Source organism: Podarcis pityusensis, assembly GCF_964106645.2.
Source record: "Podarcis pityusensis genome assembly, chromosome: 18".
NCBI classification, from domain to species: Eukaryota; Metazoa; Chordata; class Lepidosauria; order Squamata; family Lacertidae; genus Podarcis; species Podarcis pityusensis.
Window position 1 is genome coordinate 829,852 of NC_138043.1, and position 23,258 is coordinate 853,109.

The 23,258-nt window shown below is 50.8% G+C and overlaps 1 protein-coding gene across 1 annotated transcript; it reads right to left on the reverse strand.

Moving 5' to 3' along the window:
- Positions 1 to 856: 856 nt before the first annotated feature.
- NWD1 (NACHT and WD repeat domain containing 1) lies at positions 857 to 21,560 on the reverse strand. The gene is made up of 19 exons (XM_080988726.1): positions 21,216 to 21,560; positions 19,941 to 20,026; positions 18,828 to 18,938; positions 17,821 to 18,109; positions 15,534 to 16,725; positions 14,762 to 14,965; positions 13,796 to 13,958; positions 13,172 to 13,289; positions 12,869 to 13,036; positions 11,670 to 11,870; positions 11,143 to 11,265; positions 10,653 to 10,852; positions 9,481 to 9,753; positions 7,712 to 7,802; positions 6,745 to 6,899; positions 4,778 to 5,054; positions 3,580 to 4,139; positions 2,800 to 2,908; positions 857 to 1,963 (listed from the first exon to the last, which is right to left on the reverse strand). Exons 1-19 carry the CDS (start codon positions 21,436 to 21,438, stop codon positions 1,653 to 1,655), a joined length of 4,854 nt encoding a protein of 1,617 aa, XP_080844852.1. The 5' UTR covers positions 21,439 to 21,560; the 3' UTR covers positions 857 to 1,652.
- Positions 21,561 to 23,258: the final 1,698 nt, after the last annotated feature.

A 23,258-nucleotide genomic window follows, 5' to 3' on the forward strand; every position in this document is an offset into this window, starting at 1 on the left:
AAATCAATAAAAATTATTTTTTTAAAAAGAGAAGGAATCGAGGATTTTGACCCGGTTTTGCTGTCGCGAGAAAATGCCCTCCGGTCAGTTGCCAGAGGCAGCAGTGGCATAGCAGTTAGAGCGCCGCGTCCTGGGTTCGAATCCTCGCTCGGGCACGGATCTCGGCCCTTTATACAGAACCGTGAGGACTGGGACCTTGTGTTCTTTTTCAGGGCAGCAAGGGGTGCGTCGAATCAGTGCGGTGGAGCGGTTAGCGCGTCAGACTAGGGCCCGGGTTCAAATCTTGCAGTGTGAGCTCAGGGACCGGTCGCCGTCTCTCTCGCCTTAACTTCGCAGGGTTGTTTTTTGGGGGGTCGAAGGAGGAAGGCGGAGAGAACCCTGCCGGCCAACTTTTGGAGAAAAAGGCCGAATTGAGACGCGATAGTTTTTTACGGAATATATCTACCCTTTTCCTAGCTCTGTGGCCCCTCTGCCCCTATTCTACCTCTGAGACCCCTCTATATTTTCCTAGCTCTGTGGTCTCATAGGCCTCAGAGCTATGAAAAGTGTAGAGGGACCACAGAGGTAGAATAGGGGCAGAGGAGCCACAGAGCTATGAAAAGGTAGAGGGGTCTCAGAGGTAGGAAAGGGGTAGAGGGACCACAGAGATAGGTAGTTCTGTTCTTATAATTCTCAAAATAATTTCCCTAACTTGTATGCGACTACAGCAGCAAGAATGTTACTGGCCCCAAAATGGAAAGAGACAGAAGTCCCAGCAAAGGAAGAATGGATACAAAAACTTATGGAATACCCAGTAATGGCGAAACTTACCAGAGGAGTAAGAAATTAAGTTAACAAACTTTTTATAAAAGAATGGAAATGGTTTATTGAATATTTACAGATAAATTGTAAACAGATAAGAACATTGGCAGGATTCTTGTAATAACCTGCAGTTTCATAAGAGTATATATTTAAGGTAGATGAGTAAATGAGCAAATTACGTTAATTTGGAAATGCAGAAGATATTAAAAATAAATTTAAGGAACAGCAGAAAGAGGGGAAAGGAAGTCAACCCAGTGAGGGTTTGCCAAGCGCGCCTTCCTTTTAGCACGTTTCTCCCTTGAGTCCTGAATTCGAGTGTCTACGAAGCCCATGACACCTTTGGGAAAGGCTGTTCTCCAACTGGAGCGCTCGCAGGCCAGCGTTTCCCAGTTGTCGGTGTTTATACTCCATTTTTGAAGACTTGCTTTGAGAGGGTCTTTGAACCTCTTTTGTTGACCACCAGCATTACGCTTTCCATTTTTAAGTTCGGAATAGAGGAGTTGCTTTGGAAGACGATAATCAGGCATCCATACAACATGACCAGTTCAACGAAGTTGATGTTGAAGAATCATCGCTTCGACACTGGAGATCTTTGCTGCTTCCAGTACATTGATATTAGTTCACCTGTCTTCCCAAGTGATGTGTAAAATTTTTCGGAGACACCGTTGATGGAATCTTTTGAGGAGCTGGAGATGGCGTTTGTAAGTGGTCCATGTTTCACAAACGTACAGTAAGGTTGGAAGTACAATGGCTTTGAAAGCAAGTATTTGGGTTTACTGGGCCCAGAAATGAACCAGCGGCCAGCGCAATGGGGCCAGAGTTGGTCTCCTGTGATAATATAGCCCTGCCCCTTACCCAATCCTGCAAATCTGCGAAAGCTTGTTGTTGAGGTGGCTGTGCCCGGCATGGGTTGCGTGGTCCCCCTGGCGCCCCAGCTGCCCACTGGGGACGTCCTCATCCTCCTCTCCGCCGGTCCTCCGAGACGTCACTCTGCACGCAGCTCTGATGCCGCCCAGCGGGTCGTAGCGAGAGCTGGTGGACGGCGGGCGGAGGAACCTCTCCCGGATGAGGTAGCCGAGTCTTGTCGCCGCCACGAAGCCGTCCGGCGTTGGCACGATCCTGGTCACCCTCGCGTGCACAAGCTGGACGGCCAACAGGGCCCCTGGTGGCGCAAGAAACATACTGTGAAATGCCCCCCATGCATAGGAAGTCTGCCTCGTCCCAAGTTAGCTCAGTATTGCCTACTTAGGGTTTCTCGAACTCGGGTCCCTGGCCGTTTCCAGACCGCAATTCCCATCACCCCCCAATTCCCATTCATTTATTCTGTGAACCGCCTTGAGACCCCTGCGTATAGGGCAGTATATACCGTATTTTTCGCTCTATAAGACGCACCAGACCACAGGACGCACCTAGTTTTCGGAGGAGGAAAACAAGAAAAAAAATATTCTGAATCTCAGAAGCCAGAACAGCAAGAGGGATCGCTGCGCAGTGAAAGCAGCAATCCCTCTCGCTGTTCTGGCTTCTGGGATAGCTGCGCAGCCTGCATTCGCTCCATAGGACGCACACATATTTCTCCTTATTTTTTAGGAGGGAAAAAGTCAGTCTTATACAGCATAAAATACGGTAAATTCAATTAGTAATAATAATAATAATAATAATAATAATAATAATAATACAGTCATACCTCAGATTAGAGAGGTTGCGTGTTTTCGCACTGAAACCTGGAAGTACTGGAATGGGTTACTTCCAGGTTTCGGCGCTCATGCATGCGCAGAAACACTAAATAGCGCTTTGTGCATGTGCAGAAGCGCAAAATCGCACAGATGCGGCACTGCGAGTTGCGGACGCGCATCCCGCACGGATCACGTTCGCAACCTGAGCGTCCACTGTATCCCCAACCACTGGTCCTGCTGGCTATTGCAGTCCAAAGAGCTGGAGACTCAACGAGGGGAAGCCACCACTGCAAGCAGTTCAAAGATGGCCGGGGGGCTCGCTCACCACACGAGACGTCCCACACCGTCACACACTGATCGAGGGAGGCAGTGAAGAGCAGCCGGTCATCCGTCGAGAAGCAGGCACAGAGCATGCCTTGCACGAAGGAATCTTCCTGGGAACGAGGAACAGACATGGCAAAGGCGTTTTGAGAGAGAGTAGAATGTGTGCTTTTATTTCAAATGCATCTCCGGGTTATTTGTGGGGCATAGGAATTTTCTCTCTCCAAAATAAAAATGTAGTCCGGCCCCCCACAAGGTCTGAGGGACAGCGGACCGGCCCCCTGCTGAAAAAGGTTGCTGACCCCTGATTAGGCGATGGCCGTTCTTGGGAAGTGAGAGCTGGACCATCAAGAAGGCTGATCGCCAAAGAATGGATGCTTTTGAATTCTGGTGCTGGAGGAGACTCTTGAGAGTCACATGGACTGCAAGAAGATCAAACCTCTCCATTCTGAAGGAAATCAGCCCTGAGTGCTCACTGGAAGGACAGATCCTGAAGCTGAGGCTCCAAGACTTTGGCCACCTCAGGAGAAGAGAAGACTCCCTGGAAAAGACCCTGATGTTGGGAAAGATGGGGGGCAGAAGGAGAAGGGGACGACGGAGGACGAGATGGTGGGACAGTGTTCTTGAAGCTGCCAGCATGAGTTTGACCAAACTGCGGGAGGCAGTGGAAGACAGGAGGGCCTGGCGTGCTCTGGTCCAGGGGGTCACGAAGAGGCGGACACAACTAAACGACTAAACAACATTCTTGGGACTGCGCAGGGCAGGATCCGGAGGGGAGACACACCTTTTGGAAAGACATCCGATGCTCCCAGCGGCACCGATCCACATCCCAGAGGCACTGCAGAGAGTCGGCCGCCCCGCTGAGCGCCCAGACCTCCCCGTGGCTGGTCTGCAAGCAGGTGACGCCGCTGCTTCCATGGGCTTCCAGGGCGAACACCTGGCCCCGGGGGCAGTGGTAGAGGAACAGCTGCCCGGTGGTCATGCCGTAGAGCACCCGGTAGCCGCCCAGCAGGGCCACGCAGGAGATGTCGGCGCCTGGGATCTGGGTGTAGAAGGAGAAGGCCAGCCGGTCGATTAGGGGCCCCGGGTGTCCCCGGCCCACGTCCAAGACCTGCACCAGATCCTCGCAAGCCACGGCCACTTGCTCCTCGCTCCGGGCCAAGGCCAGGGCGCAGACGGGCTTCCGGTTCTCTGCCGGAGGGATGCACCCGACGTCCTGCGGCAAGTCCAAGGGGAAGACCAGCACCGTCCCGGACGCCAGCCCCACAAAGGCCAGGTTTCTCTGGGGGGCCACTTCCAGGCACCGCACGGCGGCTGAGGTGTCCAGCGTCTCGCGCTCCTCTCCTGCGGGGGCACAGGTGGGTTTTGTAATTTAAAAAATATTTTACAGTCATACCTCGGGTTACAGACGCTTCAGGTTGCGTTTCTTTGAGGTTAAAGGTAAAGGTAAAGGGACCCCTGACCATTAGGTCCAGTCGCGGACGACTCTGGGGTTGCGGCGCTCATCTCGTTTTACTGGCCAAGGGAGCCGGCGTACAGCTTCTGGGTCATGTGGCCAGCAGGACTAAGCCGCTTCTGGCGAACCAGAGCAGCGCACAGAAACACCGTTTACCTTCCTGCCGGAGCGGTACCTATTTATCTACTTGCACTTTGATGTGCTTTCGAACTGCTAGGTGGGCAGGAGCAGGGACCGAGCAACGGGAGCTCACCCCGTTGTGGGGATTTGAACCGCTGACCTTCTGATCGGCAAGTCCTAGGCTCTGTGGTTTAACCCACAGCACCACCCGCGTCCCTCTGTGTAACTTGCTTCTGTGTATATACAATAAAGTCCTTCCAGTCTTCTTTACATTCATCATCATCTCTTTCCCTTAATTTCAAAGTCAATTCTGCCATTTCAGCATACAGTATACCGGAATGCTGGAAATACCGTGTCAAAAAAGACATTGATGAAAATCATATATGAAATAAATAAATAAACTCACCTTCTTCCACGTCCCAAAGGACCAGCTCACAGCTCTCGAGGGACCAGGGGAAGCAGATGTATTTTCCGCCGCTGGAGAGCCCCACGCACTTCGTGCCGGCCATGCAAGGCGGCAAGGGTTTGCACCCGGGGTCGTCGCCAGGGTCCCAGACCCGGAGGTAAGGTGTGTGGGGAGAGGCGGACACCAGCAGGGAGCCGCAGAGGGTCAGGTGGGTGGCGGGTGGTCCTTGGTCCCCCCAGACATCCCTCAGCCAGCCCTCCTGGCCCAGACGCCACGCCTGGGGAGAAGAGCGCTACAGTCAAACCTCGGTTCTCAAACGGCTCCGTTTTGGAACGTTTCGGCTCCCGGAAACCCGGAAGCAAATTCTCCTGAGATTAAGAGTCTCTGGTTTGTTGCGTTCTGAGGCCAAAGGAAAGGATCGGACCCTGATTAAAATAAGACACGAGGCTTTGACCAGCAAGGCTCTCAAAGAAAGTGCGTCCACCACACCCTTCACCAGGCCATTTTATTAGCAAAAGAATCTTTTACACAGTGCTCATAAGAACCAATCAGATTTCCTCTGAGCATTCAAACAAACCTCAAGTGGGGACAAAGTTAAACTATAAACACTAGTTAGGCATACATACTCTGGAGTAAATGAATGAAAACTACAAAGGAGGAATACAGCAACCCCGGAGGTCATAAACAATCAGTACACATGATGGCCAGGAGGACAGTGACCATTATCGCCTTAATGTGAAACCTGTTTCCTGGCCCGAAGATTAACATCCTAAGATTAACAATTAGAAAAGCTACAGCAAAGAAACTGCCCATAGTCTTTAGATGACCCAGGGACGCCTGCCTGTCTGTCGAAGTGTGTACGTGACTTGTGAAGAGAGAGAGAAATGGGCAGTAGAGGCAAAAGGGCATGAATGTAGAATCTTATGGGATTTAATCAGAAATTATCGTCAATATATCAAACCCAGTCAACACAATGCGTTCATCGTGGACACAATGGCCTGATGTATATTATAATTCCTCATGGTAATCCCATCTGATCCCTACACTGGTTTACTAAAGATGAAGAAGTTAAATCAGTAATGATACACTGGGCAGGAGATTTTGGCTATAGTATACAATTTTCATCATGGGAAAAGTTATGGAGAGAGGACTTGAAGTTTACAACCTGCTGTTCGTTGAAAGAAAATTATATGACAATGATATGTTGCTAGTCTTTGACACCTAGTAAAATTGCGAAGTTGTACAGTGGTACCTCGGGTTAAGTACTTAATTCGTTCCAGAGGTCTGTTCTTAACCTGAAACTGTTCTTAACCTGAGGTACCACTTTAGCTAATGGGGCCTCTTGCTGCTGCCGCACCGCCGGAGCATGATTTCTGTTCTCATCCTGAAGCAAAGTTCTTAACCCGAGGTACTATTTCTGGGATAGCGGAGTCTGTAACCTGAAGCATCTGTAACCCGAGGTACCACTGTATAGAAGCCGTTCAAATGTGTGCTGGAAATGTAAAAGGAAAGAGGGTATGTTTTATCATATGATACAGTGCTACCTCGGTTTTCGACCATCTCCGTTGACGAACGTTTCAGTTTTCGAACGCCGTAAACCCGGAAGTAAACGCTTCCATTATTGAATGTGCCTCGGAAGTCAAACGCCTTCCGCTGAATGTATATGTTATTGTTCTCAATTTCTCTATTAAATTTGCAGACCGCCCTTTGCACCTCGGTTTCCAAATGTTTTGGAACTTGGATTTCGTAGGGCTTACTTTGTGGGTTCGCGATTGCCACATTGCCCCCGCCCCGGGCTAGAAGGCTGGTCCTTCTGCCTCTTAAAATCATAGAATCGTAGAGTTGGAAAGGGTCCCCCAGCGGTCATCTAGTCCAACCCCCTGCAATGCAGGAATCTTGGCTAAAGCATCCCTGACACATGGCCATTTAACCTCTGCTTAAAAACCTCCAGAGAAGGGGCGCCTTACCCAGATGCACTCGCTCCGAGAGCTCGTGAACACGGTGGTGTTGTCGGCAGCGATGGCAGCCGCACAGACTTCCTCATTGTGCAGCAAATCAGAGTTCAGGACTTGGTGGAAGCCTGTCGGGTCGGGCCGGAAGATTCGCACTCGGCGCCCAAATCCTGGAAGGCAAGGCAGAGCTTGGTTTGAACGAGGGTTTGGCCTTCGCTGCGAAGCAAAGCTCTGGTCAGGGGGGAAGCACCAGAAGGGACAAGAGTGCTTCTGAGCACGTGCAAAAAGCTCCTCGCAGGCAGGTGGTCCCTAACATTACCCAGTCCCTGCTCTTGCTCTGTGAGCGACCAACAGGAATAAGGTCCCAGCACTCAGTTATTTCCGCATTAATTTCCACTTTTTCTTTTCCCCTCCCTTTTTAAAATAAATCTTTATTGGTTTAAAATACAAACATACAACGAAGGTAAGTATAACAAAGTTAAATACAAAAGGAAAAGATCATCATGACGTAAAATCAAGAAACAAATTGAAAAGGCAAAAAAGAAAAGGGGGAAAAAAGAAAAAAACCCCAAAATTTTATACAACATCATGTCCATCAAATAAAATTTTATTTGATGGACAATTTGCACTTTTTCATGGAGAGTCGCCGTGAAAATTCGTCACTACTTTAACACGAATTTCCCCTCATTCGTCTTTCATTTTGCCTCATTTTTGCAAGGTCGTTCCCCCTCCCTGCAGAATGCCTTTTGGCGTGTTATCTGCATTTTTACGCACACTCCACCTCAGTCCGTGCCTTTGCACGTGAGGGGCGCACCGCAATGCAAGATTCGGAAAAAGGCGAATCTTGCAGTCCGTTTCTTCGGGAAAGCAAGGATTGGGAAGTGTCGCGTGAATTTGAAGGGGCACCAAACATTGGGGTCCTGCCCCTATATCCCTAAAAACGTTCCGTTGCCTGTGGAGGCAGGATCTCAAGGAAACAAACCTGCGGCGAGAAGAGACTCGTCTTCCGAAAGCGCCACGAAGCAGATCTTTTCTGGGAGCTTCTCCAGGAGGCTATTTCCCTCCGAGGAGACCTATAGGGAAGAAGGCGGCCTCAGAGCGGCAGGCTTGGAGTCCCCCCAGCCCCCTAACATGCATTCACTGGCCGCTGCTGCCAGCCAGTGCAGACGAAGACCCTTGATCAGGATGGGCCAGTTGCCCTGACTCCGCAGGAGACCTCTTTAAACCAGCTCTACTTTATTCTTGCTTTCGTTTTACGGATCAATGGCCTCGTTGGATAGCAAAATTCACGTTAAATGGCTGTCTTAGGCATAGCTGTCAACGTTTCCCTTTTTTTTTAAGGGAAGTTCCCTTATTCCAAATAGGATTCCTCGCAAGAAAAGGGCAAAGTTGACAGCTATGGACTCTTAGGGATTGTTTTTAAAAGTCTGGAACGGGTTAATCCCTTTTGCAACCTAGAACAATTTCAGACCACAATCCAGTTGTATTAATATGAAGGGGGAAAGGGGAAAGAGAGTCTAGGAGATGGAGGATGAATGTAGCGTTACTTAATGGTGAAGAAATACTGCAAGGAGCTAAAGAATTAGCGAAAGAATATTTTGATCTAAATTGCAGCCAAGATGTGGATATCAAAGTCGTTTGGGATGCTAGCAAGGCTGTGGCCAGAGGTTACTTGATACAACAGAACTCAATTAGAAGGAAAAAGAGAGAAAGAGGGAAAAAATTAGACTTATTAGAGGAAATTGAGAAGAAAAACAACAACAATTGTATCGGGGGGAAATTGGGATATTAAAACAAGAAATGAAGCTATTGCAATTGAAATATGCCCATATTATAGAAAAAGAGATAGAAGGGAATATTCATTCCTTTCTATGGGAAAGCGCTGTCTTGGTTTTGGAATGCTTCGGTTTTGGAACGGAATTTCCGGAACGGATTCAGTTTGAGAACCAAGGTACCACTGTAGTTTTCGACATTGATGAGGATCAGTACATACCAGATTAAAAGGAATACGGCTATTTTTATGGACACTCATCAATATTTACATGGATGTATCCCTATATACAGGGGACGCAGGGGGGGCGCTGTGGGTAAAACCTCAGTGCCTAGGGCTTGCCGATCGCATGGTCGGCGGTTCGAATCCCCGCGGCGGGGTGAGCTCCCGTTGTTCGGTCCCAGCTCCTGCCAACCTAGCAGTTCGAAAGCACCCCTAAGTGCAAGTAGATAAATAGGGACCGCTTTATAGCGGGAAGGTAAACGGCGTTTCCGTGTGCTGCGCTGGTGCCGGTTCGCCAGAGCAGCTTCGTCACGCTGGCCACGTGACCCGGAAGTGTCTCCGGACAGCGCTGGCCCCCAGCCTCTTAAGTGAGATGGGCGCACAACCCTAGAGTCGGACACGACTGGCCTGTACGGGCAGAGGTACCTTTACCTTTACCTATCCCTATATACCAGATTAAAACAAATCTGTCTGCTTTTATTGATTGTTATCAAAAGATAAATGTTCATACGCTTGAGGAACCAAGGTGCCACTATATATGAACTGGAATCCCTTTTTAAATCAATTGAGATTCCCTGCACATCCTCCTTTCTGAGCTCAGCGCCACTGGGAGGGCGGGAAATAGGGACATTCTGGGTTTGAGAACCAGGGTGCCACTGTAATCAGAATTTTATTCTTTGTAGTTTTATTCTTTGCCCCCAAATCTGGCTGCGTTGCCCTGGCCCCTCCGCGTACAACCCCTGCCCCAGAGCAGGCACCATCAGGAGGGAGCCCCCGCTGAACCCGGACACCATCCTGCCCATTTTCCGGAGCAAAGCGCCGCAGGTGGGGGCTGCATCCTCTCGCAGCCCCCCCAGCTGCTGCTTGGAGAGGAACTGCCCACTGAGACTGTCCCACAGGCGGACGCAGCCCCCCGACACCGTCGCCACCACCAGCCGAGGAACGAAGACGGCAGCGCACAGCCAGCCGCCCGGGGGCTCGGCCAGGATCCGGAAAGCGGGGGCCGCTGTGTCCAGGTGCCAGGCCTCCACCTGCGGGAAAGAGAGAGGGTCTGTTGAGACTCTCTTGGTGGGCAAAACACAGGGCATTTCCCATTGTGCAACATGGTGGAATTGCAGAATAAACTGTCGCAGGAAACCCCCCCCCCCATCATTCAGTTTGTACAAATTTCACACACACTCACAGACTACATACGCTACGCTTCTGTTATAAATTCATAGAAAATCAACCATACATCAGATCTGCACCGTTCCACTTTTATTTTACTCCATGAAGGAAGGACTACAAAATGGAGAAGGTTTGATACAGGGCAGCCACAATCCCTTCTGCATACCAACACATCCACAGGAGCCCTGCCCAGTTGCTAGGCCAACCCTGATGGTCCCAGACAGAAGACCATCAAGGTCACAAAGGACTTGCATATGGGAGTGGATTCAGCACGGACTGGAACAAAGGACAATGATCAGCTCTTCCCTCTGGGGGCAGGAAACTGCAAACTCCCCTCTGTCACCTGGAAAGTACTCATGGGGAGGAAGAAAGGGGGAACCAGCCAGGTGACAGGGCACTCAGGTTACCTCCACAACTCCTCCCTCAGCCCCTCCTTTCTGTGATGTATGCATGATGTTTCTGGGGGTGGGCTTGACCTACAGGGTGGCAATTTCAAAAGTCTTTATAAGACCTGGCACACCATTTTTTCTGGGTCCCTCCTCTCTCCTGCAAGTGAGGGGAGCACCCTGTTGCAACAGTTCAATAAAGACCAAGCCTACAGGCTGCTGTTTTGCTCCAAGTTATCCTGGTTGGTGTCTTTGTTTTTGTCCAAGGGAGCCCTCAGATTTTTCTGTTAACAATCCGGACTCTCCAAGTGCCCCTGTTTTCTAGGGACAGTTCAGGATTAACAGTAGCCGTCCCGTTATAATGCCAGTCTACACACCTCTGAGCCAGATACCCAGTACACAATTTGGTGTTTGTCGTCCACGCTGAGTTGGCACCACTCCTGATCCCCTGCAGGGACAGCGGGCACAACGGCTTCCTCCCTGCCAGACTCCAGGCTCCAGAGTCGCAGGGTTTGATCCTGGGCGACCGACACGGCGCGGGTACCCCTGGTGAAGACCCTCAGGCCCCTCACTTCGGCTGCAAGGAATCGGGGGGAGATTATTATTAATTTTATAAAAGTCAGAGAGTTGTTTATTTCCTTGACATCCGATGGGAGAGGGTGCCACCACCGAGAAGGCCCTCTGCCTGGTTTGCTGTAATTTCGCTTCTCGCAGGGAGGGAACCGCCAGAAGGCAATCGGAGCTGGACCTCAGTGCACCCTGATTAAAATTCGCCGTTAATCGCAGCTGCCTGGCACTGCCTGCCCTTTGTCCCCCTTGCAAGCAAGAGGTGGCCTGGCAAAAACACCCTTCCCTTCTGATTCTCACCCGAGTGGCCAAGTAGGACGTGGTGCACCGAGAAATCTTCTGTGTCCCACACGATGATGGAGCCGTCCGAGGAGCCAGCCAACAGCATCCTGTGGTCGGGGCTGGCTTCCAGAACGGAGGTGCCTGCAAATTGTGGGGGCAGGTCAGAGGGGCAGCTCTGGCGTGGGTCACCTAGCCCACCAGGCTGTGGGTCCAGCGGTCTGGGCTGGCGGAGAAAAGGAAGGACTTGGGGGGGTTAACCTGTGGAACTCTCTGCCACAGGAGGTAGGGGTGGGCAGTGAAATTCATGGAGGAGAGCAGGAAGCTGGGCTTAGACCATGTCTTCCCAAACTCAGGTCTCCGGCTATTTTCAAACTACAGTTCCCATTATCCCTGACCTCTGATCCTGCTAGCTAGGGAGGGTGGGAGTTGTAGTCCCAAAACAGACCCAATTTTGGGGAGCTTTGGTTTCGGATGACTCAGCCGCCGCTGCCCGCCAGGGCTCTCCTGATATCGTGGGGGTCACCCGTGCGAATGCCGACACCCACCTTTGGGGAATCCTGGCAGCGTCTTCCGCAGAGGCCCGTCCGGTGGGTCAAGGAAGCCGGTGAGAGGGACGAGGGACGGATGGGGCCGCGATTCAAGCCAGCTCTTGCACTGCTGGCAAAGACCCGCGATCAGGCCGCCTGGGTACGAGGGCACCAGCGACTCCAACCGCGCCAGCATCTCTGTGTAGACCACGTTTGGTTCTGGAGGGGCGAGGAGACAGGGGAGGGTCTCACACACAGTGTTTATTTCGTTATTGCATTTGCACCCTGTTAACGGAGAAATCTGAGGGCTCCCTTGGACGAAAAAACAAGGACACCAGCCAGGAATCCCAGAGCAAAAGAGCAGCCAGTCGGCTTGGTCTTGATTGAAGACAGTCACGACAGGACTCCCACCTGCCACCAGGTGGAACAAGATGGAAGCCCAGAACAAAAGAGAACCCAAACTTTTATTAGCTGCTAATCCCCATGTTACAGCCCCCAAACTATATCACGGTTACATCATGAAAGGGGAGGTCTGGTGGCCAGAATCTGAGCATCCTGGACCCTGCCCCATGGTTCCCCTTGCCCTCCACCAAACACCCATCAAGTGTAACAAAAAATATATTTACATTTCCCTGTTTCCCAGCCAAGTTCATCACACCCTTTTGTCCTCATCTGGGTTTGTTATTTCTGGAATGGCTACCTGTCTGGCACTCAGGTATCAGGAGGCCAGGAATTATCACTCAGGCAGAGGGGCTGCTGAGTAGCTGAGCTCACAGGTCTATAGGAATTTCTGAAGTTTTCCCAGTGAGCCAGTACAGAGGTACATTTACCAGTGAATTCTGACATTTGGTATCGTGCAGCAAAGGCCCTTTGAATAGATAGGAAGAAAGTGTGATGAAGTGTTTTGTGGGGACAAATCACAAAAAGTGATGGTGCTGGTTTTGGTAGTGGGCTGCATGTGCGTGATATCTGCTGGAGGGGCAACCACCCCAAGCTATACCATAAATTCCTGCAACAACACACACAGCATTTATTTCGTTATTGCATTTGCACCCAACCCGCCTCTTCTTCTGAGCAGCTCAACTCAGGCTCCCTGGTTCTCGCCCTCCCCGTTTTATCTGTGCAACAACAGCCCTGCAGAGTAGGCTTAGCCAAAAGGAAGGGATTTGTCTTCGAAGGTCAGGAAAGTGGAGATTGTTTAAGAGCAACAGACCCACCTAAACGGCCCTCAGCATCGTCCACACTGGGATCCAGGAGCAGGAGCAGGCAGTCCCGTACCAAACGCAGCTCCGGGCAGAAGATGTGAGTCAGGCACAGGGCAAAGTCCGTGGCCAGGATCCGCACTCCAGAGGAAGCCACCCTGCAGGAGATCCAGGCCATGTTCCCTGTCGGAGGGAGAGGGAAAGCACGTTTACGCCAACGTTTCTCCCCTGAAAATAGGGACGTCCTATTCCATCCCCTCCGCCGTTTCTCCCGTGGAAAAGAGGGGCAACGAAGGCGCAGGAGCTTTTCCTGCTCACCCAGTATGTCTCGGCGCAGCTCCTCCATCCGTCCCCCGTGGAGCAAGTGGAACGGCTGTTCGCTCAGCTTCCTCCGGTTGGGAAGACGGCTGGAGAACCACAATGGCTGCGGCGTCACCTGGGTGCGAGGGAACGAAGACGGGGCTTTTTTAAAGAATAAAAAATAAGGAAATTATGAAACGAAATGAAAAATGAAGAATAAAAAAGAATGAAATGAAATGAAAAAATAAAGAATAAAAAAGAATGAAATGAAAAAATAAAGAATAAAAAAGAATGAATTGAAATGAAAAAATAAATTAAAAAGAATGACATGAAATGGAAAAATAAAGAATAAAAAATAATGAATTGAAACGAAAAAATAAATTAAAAAGAATGAAATGAAATGAAAAAATAAAGAATAAAAAAGAATGAAATGAAATGAAAAAATAAAGAATAAATATAATGAAATGAAATGAAAAATAAGAAATAAAAATAATGAAATTAAAAAATAAATAATAAAAAAGAATGAAATGACATGAACCCCCCCTCGTCTGGCCAGCAAGGGAAAGCCCCCCCCCGACGTCCCACGCCCGGTGTCTCCCCCTGCCAGCCCTCCTGGCGCTTTCGGGGTCCCCAGAGCTTCACCTTCCTGTCAACGCTCACAGGCTTGGCGGAGGAGGGCAGCACGACGGGCTTCTTGGCCCCCCAACTCCAGGTCCCCCGGAAGAAATCGGCCAGAAGCAGGTGGCGCCGGACACGGTCCTCCGGCTGAGACAGGTAGCGCTCCTCCACCGCCGCCAAAAACTCCCTGGGCAGAGGAAGGAGCGATGGTCAGGACAAGCTTCGGATGGGCAGTGGGGTTTCGGGCTCTGGGGGCGTCCCGAGCCCCACCTCAAGATGCAATTCGGGGGGCGAAGCTGGCACCTCCTGAGCACTGCCCCCCAACCCCCTAAAAGTAAAATGAAGGGGCTAGTCCTCATGGACTGGTTTAAAGAAGGACGTAGGAATTTGACCTAAACCCCAGCCAGACCATTTGTCTGTCTAGCTATCACTTAACAACGGTTCTCTCTCTCTTGCCAATTAAGTTTCTTTTTATATATACTGTACTTTTCCGGGTATAAAACTAGGTTTTCTTATTTCAAAATTCAAAATTGTGGGTCATCTTATAGACGGATCCAATCTCCCCCCATTTTCTCAAATTGGAGTCTGCCAAAATAGCGGGCGTCTTATTTACGGGGGCGTGTTATACACGGGAAAATACAGTATAAATTTGTTTTTTCCAGGTCAAAATTTTACAGTCGCACATGCAACCTACAACATAAGAACAAGATTCCAAAGAATCTCCTGGACTTCCCCCTCCCCTTTGTGGGTCGCTGTTGTCAATCATTTCCTCCCGCATCTTCTATGATAATCCAAAATCTTCTACCTCTCCGCTGTGTCCAAAATTCGCCATTAAACTACTTCCGCATACCTGGAGGTGCCCAGCGTGTCACCTGGAACGTTCTGCATGTCAAGCAGGTGTTCTGCTGCGTTCATGGCAGAAGCAGGAGCCTCTTTCCGGACCCCTTGGCAGCCCCGAAAAGGAGGGGAGGAAGAGGGGTGGCCCCTGACCTGTGGAGGAAGCCCATCAGCATGAAGCCGTCCGACCACTTCTCCTCCAGCTCCGGGTTCAAATCCCGGCGCAGGCGGGACCACAGCAAGGGCGGCAGGCGGAGGACCCCTTTGCCCGGTGGAGGGTGCGACCGGTACACCTCGGAAAGGACCTCGTTGTCCAGGGACAGGACATCCTTCATCTCTGCTTCAGAGAGGCCGTTCCTGCGCAAAAACACACACAAAAAAGGTAGGAAATCAGGCAGAGGAACTCCCTGACACAAGCTTTGCCTACCTCCCAGGGCTGTTGTTTCTTGTTTAATCTATATAAGACCTGGAAGGAAGGAAATCAGGCAGAGGAACTCCCTGACACCAGCTTCACCTACCTTCCAGGGTTGCTGTTTGTTTTATAATATACCGTATTTTTTGCTCTATAAGACTCACTTTTCCCCTCCTAAAAAGTAAGGGGAAATGTGTGTGCGTCTTATGGAGCGAATGCAGGCTGCACAGCTATCCCAGAAGCCAGAACAGCAAGAGGGATTGCTGCTTTCACTGCGCAGAGATCCCTCTTGCTGTTCTGGCTTCTGAGATTCAGAATATTTTTTTTCTTGTTTTCCTCTTCCAAAAACTAGGTGCGTCTTGTGGTCTGGTGCGTCTTATAGAGCGAAAAATACGGTATATAAAAGTCTTGGTTTGGTTAAGAAAGCGGAAAGAGATGAAGTTTTGTACGTTCCCCTATAAACCTTAATTAAATTTACACTAATAAGATAAGCACACATACGCAGGTTCTCACCGGGCGCAAGCGAGGTAGCCAAGGGCGTTCGCCACCAACACGGATCCGTGCGCTTCCTCCATGCGCCCGCAGAGGCGGTGCGCGGCCTCTGTGGCCGTGAGCGGGACCGCCAGGGCCGAAAGCGGGGCGTACGATGCCCACCGACGGGCCTCGGCAAGGGCGAGGGACAGTGGCAGTGCCTGCCCGCCGTTGGAGAAACTTTGCCGGAAAAGTGCCTGCTGTTCTGGCTGGAGGGTACGCCCTGCAGATGCCAAGCTCTCGGCCAGAGCCTTGCCAGCCTCCTCGGCGGAGAGAGGGGCCACCACGAAGGGGTCCCCGCCGAAAGCACTACCGCTGCCACCCTCGTCCCGGGCAGAGATGACCAGCTGCACCCCAGGAGGGCAGACCGCCGGCAGCCAGGCGGTGCCCAGATTCTCCATTGCATCGAGGATCAAGACCAGAGGCTGAGAGGCCTGGCGGGAAGCCGAGAGGAGCGTGTGATGGAAGCGCAGAAGAGGGTCACCGGTGCCCGGCAGGTACAGCCCCAGCGCCAGGCAAACCTGCTGGCAGAGGCTGGCAAGGAGGGCGTCGCGCCCGCAGCTGTCCTGCGATGCCCCCAGCAGCCGGAAAACCACCACCGCCTTGGGTCCCAGGGCCTGGCAAGCCGCCCCTCGCAGGTGGCACAGAAGGACGGTCTTGCCGCAGCCGGGCGGCCCGTGGACCACGAGGGGAGGGTGGCACCGTGGCAGGCTGTCCCTCAGGCACTGGCAGAGGGAGTCCACCAACTCTGGTCGCCAGCACGGGGTGTGGCAACGCTCCCGGGCCAGGGTGGCATGGTGGCCGAGTTCCTGCAGCAGCCGCCCACCGCCGGGGTGCCCTTCCCGTGCCCGCAGGCCCCGGAGCGCTTGGTAGTTGGCAACGGCCACAAACTGGTCACACAGCTCCTTGAGGTGTTTGGGTTGCGGCTTCTGGCGAAGGGTGCCGGGGGCCGCAGCTCGGGGCACCCGGTGGACCCTGAGCAAACCGGGGCAGGCGCTGGCGACGGTGCCCTTCAGCTCCTCCAGCATCTGGCGGGCATTTTCGTCCTCTTCCTCGCCCTCTTCCTCGCCCTCCTCATCCGGGGAGGTCTCGGTTTCTCGGAGGAAGACCACCGCGGCCCCTTCGTCCTCCGGCCCCGAGCCCAAGAGGCGTGCCTCAATTTCCCTGTGCGTATCTGGAGAAAAGAGGGCGAGTCTGTGAGGAGGAGTGGCAGAAGGCATCCTCACAGAACTCTATTTTTAAAAAAATAATATTTATTAAGATTTAAAAGGTTACAAAAAGAAAAAATAGAAGACAGCATATTAAGCAAAAACAAAACATCACATCACAATAAGGAAAGAAAAAGAAAAAGAAAAGACTAGAAAAATAACCGTTTTTTAACCATTTTTATTTTTCTAGTCTATCCTCACAGAACTCTAGCCCAATGGTTGCCATTAATTTGATTTTAGAATGAATTTAAATTAATCGATTTGGATTTTAGGTAAACTGGGTTACTTTTATTGTGGTTAGCCGCTCTGAGCCTGGCTTCAGCTGGGGAGGGCGGGATATAAATAAAATTTTATTATTTATTATTATTATACCCGACAAGTGTCCCGGTTTCCCCGGGACAGTCCTGGAATCACAAAAGCCCCATCAGCCCAAACAGAATGGGGAAAATAAGGAGAATATACCCTGAAAAGCAGGGCCCTCAAATTGATAATTGGAGTTGTTTTGATTAACTCTTGCAAAATATATTCTGGTGCTTAAATTGAAAACAGAAAGGAAAAGGGGCAATTGCGGATTAAGGAGGAGACAGCTTGCTAAAAAGGAAAAGAGAACCGTGTTGAGGATGAAGGAAGTCGATTGGAAGAGAAGAAGCAAAATACGGTATATATATATTGTTGATTATTTGTTCTGCATAAGTTTCCGTACGTAGCTATGTTTTATTTGTATTTCTTCTTGCGCTTTCTTTTTGGTTGTGTGTTAGTAGTTCTATGTATAGTTTTATGAGTGTGTGCGCTGCGAAACTCAAAATAAAATTAAAAACGGGTGGAATTACAAAAATATTATTGTTGTTATTATTAATTATTATTATTATTATTATTAAAAAGAGGTGCCAGAACTCACTCGTTCTCTCTACCAGAACTGAGTTCCGGCTGAAAAAGAGTCCCTTATATAATCTATAATTATGACTATTCTTAAATATATTAGTAATCGTGACAATAAAACGATGCATCAAATTAGAGGAGGGGAATTTCCTTGCGGAAACGGGCCAGCCACAGACACACACCTGATTTGTGGTAGCGCAGTCGCTGACACTGGCCAATCAGCCCCTTCCTCTCCGCCTCCCGGGCCGCTCTGCGCAGGGACAGGACCAAAGTCTGCTCCTCGCCGTGGGGCAGGGGACGTTGGAGGGCATACACCGGAGGGGCAGCGTTCTCGTCCTTCAGGTACCGCCGGGTCAGCATCTGCAACGCCTGCGGCTCCTCCTGCTGCAACTGGGCCGCCAGGGCCTCGAATTCCTCCTCCCCGATGGTCGCGGGGGCCGGGCAGGGGCCGTAGCGGCTCCCGAGGAGAGCCTGGGGGGCGAGAGAGGGGCAAAGAGGGGTCCATCTAAGTCCAGCCTCCTGCTCTCACGAGCCCCCAAGCCGGAGGCAAGAGCAACGACCAATTTTTGGCTCTCTACCTCTCTAAGGTAGACTGCTCCTGCCCATGGAGGCTCCATTGAGGAATCCTAGGAAACTCAGAAGAGTCAAAGAGGGGTCCATCTAAGTCTAGCCTCCTGTCCTTATGGGCCACCAAGCCAGAGGCAAGAGCGACGGCCTGTTTTTGGCTCTCCGGCCTTTCTCTAAGGTAGACTGCTCCTGCCCAGGGAGGCTCCACTGAGAAACCCTAGGAAACTCAGAAGAGCCCTGTGGCAACAGCAGCTGGATCAGGCCCAAGAGGAGCCCATCTAAGTCCAGGTTCTTCCTCCCATTCTTGCTCTCCCTCTTTTTTTAAGGTAGACTGCTCCTATCCAAGGAGGCTCCGTGGAGGAATCCTAGGAAATTCAGAAGAGCCCTGCAGCAGCCAAAGAGGGGATTCATCTAAGTCACAGCGGCCGACCAGATGTCCATTATGGGAACGCCAAGTGGGATTCGAACCCAGAGCCCTCTCTCCAGCGACCGGCATTCAAAAGCATCGCTGCCTCCGACCGCAGGGGGGCAGAGATTCTTGCGAGAACCCCTTCCCCAGCCCCATAGAAGCCTCCCTTGACCCCCGGGGAGCCCCCCTTAAGGAGGAGACGCCGGCACTCACCACGAAACTGGGTCCCACCGAGAGCTCCTGGCAGCGCCGAATCTCGTCCAGAAAGAGGGGCTCTTGACCAGCGCCTGTGACGTCACGGACGCCCCATCTCAAATCAATGACCTGGACCGGATTCGGCGGAGGGGGGGAGTTAGCAAGTTTGGAGGCAGGGGAAGGAATCCTGCGCCGTCGCGCCACCCGCTTGGTGGGTCTTGAAAGACCCCTCCCGGGAAAACTATAGTTCCCAGGATTCTCTCTTTTTTAAATAATTTTTATTGAGATTTAAGATCACCCACCACCACCAATTAAACATCAAATCTTATTACATATATCCTACTAAATCAAGATTTAGAATTGGAATTAAAAAGGAGGGTAAGAAATTGCTGGGTTTGCAAACTGAATTGGAATACAAAAGAGGGAGGTATGAGGAAGTCCAGGAAACAAGTACGGTAAATTCAAAAGAGGTTATGAAAGGACGGAACTATTTTTAACTGTTTTCTCTCTTTTTTTCTTTTTTTCTTCTCCTTTTTTACTTTTTTCTATTCTGTACTTTGTATTTTGTATTTTTCTCTGTTTTTGTTAAAATTTGTGTGTTTATTAATGTGATTTTATTCTTTCTGAAACTTTAATAAATATTAATTAAAAAAAAAAATACTTTATGCTCCGTAGAGCTGTTGACTTCCGTCCTTCCCTTCCACCAGTTTTCCTATTCCGTTCTATAATTCACAGTTTCTTTGATTAGATATTACAACATGACGTAAGATTTACTTCAATCCTGCCAAAGTTTTCAAATTTGTACAGATCTCACTTATATAAACCATAAATTGACTCCATTCTTTTTGGTGCTTTGTCTCCGCCTGAACTCTAGCTGCTGTTGCTGCATATAAATATAATCTTTGATCCACCTTCTTAATATCTTCTCCCACCAAACCTCGCAAGAATTCTTCCGGCTTTTGGGGGAAGAAAGTTCCCAGGATTCTCAATGTGCTTCAAAAGTGCGTCAGAAGGATGGATATCTTTTTCCCCCGGTCCTGTGTTCGAAATACCCCTTCTGCTCCAAGAGGCGCGTTCAGCTGGCTCTGAGCTGAGATAGGGGTGGGGGTTTTTTTGAGGGGGGGTCCTTACCTCAAACATCAAGCCGTGTTTCTGGCAAAAGGCCTGGACTTCGGGGTACGCCGACTCCATCAGAGCCTCTCTTTCTGCCTCCATGTCTGTAACCGAAGAATCGGAGAAGGGGGGCTTTTGAGCTGCTAGGTTTCTGCTTGCGAGGGGCCCCAAATTTATTTATTTCACTCGAAGGCAGCCCACGTGCTTCTCCCCACAACGAGGCAGGTCGAGCCAAGAGGGGCAGCCCCACAACAGGTCACACCCCCAAGGAGAATTTCACGCCGGCTGAGAGGCAGGATTCGAACCCTGCTCTCTCTCCTTTTTAAAAAATCATTTCTATAAATGTATTTATTTGGTTTTCCCAGTTGAAGTTTTACAACCAGATCTCCAACATACCTAATAAAAACAATTCGAAAGAATCTCCTGGACGGTTCCCCCCCCCCCCTTTTTGGGTCCTATTGTCATTGCTTTTTCCCCCCCTTAAAAAAATGTTTAGAGATACTCTCATTTCGACTCAAGAAAACCACCATTTTCTAGTTCGAATCGGGGGAAATAAATACAGCAAATGGACAAAAGTACAAATGATTCACAAAATGTTTAGGGGTATGCGTACCCCTGCGCGACTCCCCCCCCCCCCCCGGGAAAAAAGGACTGCCTATCGTTAACCATTTCCTCCATTTTTAAAAAATAATAATCCAAACCCTTTTACATCCCCATTAGACCCAAAAATTCACTATCTCGACCCTCTCTCTTTTTGCCAAGCCCTGACCGACAGACACTCTAGCCACTGCGCTGCGCTGCCCTCTGAGGCACCTCCAATCTGTTTATTGTTTCGTTTTTGTTATTTGCAATATACATATTACATACGTACAAAATAAAATATGATTGCGCAAACAATAAAGAAACAAAAGAATTGTGCATTGCCTTCAACACATACCTTACAGTGAATTATGAAATGCAAAAATACGGGAAAACACAAAATTATAAATAGGGAAAAGAAAGGAAGAACAAGAATAAAAAGGGGGGAAAAGGAAGGAAGGAAGGAAATTAAAATTTGGTTGGCTCCGATTTGACCCCCCTGCTCAAATTCTCATCTCTCTGATGATCGTGCCAAATGTCAGGGATGCTTTGGGCGAGATCTCAGCATGGCGAGTTTGGGGTTGGGCTAGATGACCGCTGGGTTCCCTTCCATCTCTGATCTTATGAGGCCCAGCCCAGCCCAGCCCTGCACCCCATGCCCAGGCCTCTTCCTGCCTGCCTGCCCCCCACCCTCTGCGGCACATCGGGGGGCACCTGAAGGCGTTGAGCTCACAAAGACCCGGACGAGGTTGCAGGGCCGGCTGCCCCCCTTTCCCCAGAGGGGGAGGCCCCGCTCCGGCGGCGAGAGGCTCATCCTGCCCGGCTGCCGAGTCGCTCTGCCTGCCCCGATGCCAAGGAAGGTGCCCAGTCCGCCCGGGGGAGGCAGGTCGCCATGGCAACGCAGAGGCAGGTGGGGAAGAGTCCCTCCCCGGGGCATCGTCAGGTGAGGCACACCTGAGGCATCCTCTGGGAGGAGAGATGGAGAAGGCCTGCGGCGGCGGTGGCAGCAGGATCAGGCCCAAGGGGGCTGGGCAGACTGCCCCCCCCCAAGAATAAGAAGCCCCCTCCTACAGGACCTAGTGCTGGATTTATTTATAAGCTAATCAAGCTCTAACTTAGGGTCCCACTCTCTTGGGGGGACCCAAAAATGTAAGGGGGAAAAAACTAGATGTATGTTTCCAAATTATTATCTATCTATTTATCTATCATCTATCCATCTATCTATGCCAGTGCCAGATTTATGTATAAGCTAAACAAGCTCTAGCTTAGGGCCCCAAAAAATTTAAAGGGAAAAAAAAACTTAATTATTTCACTGTTAATATACTTCTTAATTTTATTTCACTATTAATATACTTCTTAGTTGTTTTTCAGTTCAACAATGACTTTGATAAAATACATATTTTGTGATGTGCAAATGGCTTGAGATACCTATGCGGTCTATAACTTACCATATAGTATATATTCAAAACAGACAGAAAAACGGCGACAATTTGTTGTTGGCAAAGGACAGCTGGACATAGAAAAGGGCCCCCATGACCTTTAGGAGCTGAGGGGCGCATCAAACTGAAATCCGGCCCTGGCAGGAAGGGGTCCGAGGGTCAAGAAGCAAGGAGTCACAAAGTCAGGGGTCCGAGGGTTGAGAAGCAGGGAGTCACGAAGTCAGGGGTCCGAGGGTTGAGAAGCAGGGAGTCACGAAGTCAGGGGTCTGAGGGTTGAGAAGCAGGGAGTCACGAAGTCAGGGGTCTGAGGGTTGAGAAGCAGGGAGTCACGAAGTCAGGGGTCTGAGGGTTGAGAAGCAGGGAGTCACGAAGTCAGGGGTCTGAGGGTCAAGAAGCAGGGAGTCACGAAGTCAGGGGTCTGAGGGTTGAGAAGCAGGGAGTCACGAAGTCAGGGGTCTGAGGGTTGAGAAGCAGGGAGTCACGAAGTCAGGGGTCTGAGGGTTGAGAAGCAGGGAGTCACGAAGTCAGGGGTCTGAGGGTTGAGAAGCAGGGAGTCACGAAGTCAGGGGTCCGAGGGTCGAGAAGCAGGGAGTCACGAAGTCAGGGGTCCGAGGGTCAAGAAGCAGGGAGTCACGAAGTCAGGGGTCTGAGGGTCAAGAAGCAGGGAGTCACGAAGTCAGGGGTCCGAGGGTTGAGAAGCAGGGAGTCACGAAGTCAGGGGTCCGAGGGTCAAGAAGCAGGGAGTCACGAAGTCAGGGGTCCGAGGGTCGGGAAGCAGGGAGTCACGAAGTCAGGGGTCCGAGGGTTGAGAAGCAGGGAGTCACGAAGTCAGGGGTCCGAGGGTCGGGAAGCAAGGAGTCACGAAGTCAGGGGTCCGAGGATCAAGAAGCAAGGAGTCACGAAGTCAGGGGTCTGAGGGTCAGGAAGGAAGGAGTCACGAAGTCAGGGGTCCGAGGGTCGGGAAGCAGGGAGTCACGAAGTCAGGGGTCTGAGGGTTGAGAAGCAGGGAGTCACGAAGTCAGGGGTCCGAGGGTTGAGAAGCAGGGAGTCACGAAGTCAGGGGTCCGAGGGTCGGGAAGCAAGGAGTCACGAAGTCAGGGGTCCGAGGGTTGAGAAGCAGGGAGTCACGAAGTCAGGGGTCTGAGGGTTGAGAAGCAGGGAGTCACGAAGTCAGGGGTCTGAGGGTCAAGAAGCAGGGAGTCACGAAGTCAGGGGTCTGAGGGTTGAGAAGCAGGGAGTCACGAAGTCAGGGGTCTGAGGGTCGAGAAGCAAGGAGTCACGAAGTCAGGGGTCTGAGGGTTGAGAAGCAGGGAGTCAC

Excerpts from the sequence above, each read along its gene's own strand:
- NWD1 (XM_080988726.1), bottom strand. The coding sequence starts at position 21,438 with ATGCCCCGGGGAGGGACTCTTCCCCACCTGCCTCTGCGTTGCCATGGC. Across the intron at positions 9,754-10,652 it reads ACTGGGTATCTGGCTCAGAG|GTGGAGGCCTGGCACCTGGA; the intron begins GTGTGTAGACTG and ends TCTTTCCCGCAG. Across the intron at positions 2,909-3,579 it reads ATCGGATGTCTTTCCAAAAG|GAAGATTCCTTCGTGCAAGG; the intron begins GTGTGTCTCCCC and ends CCTCGTTCCCAG.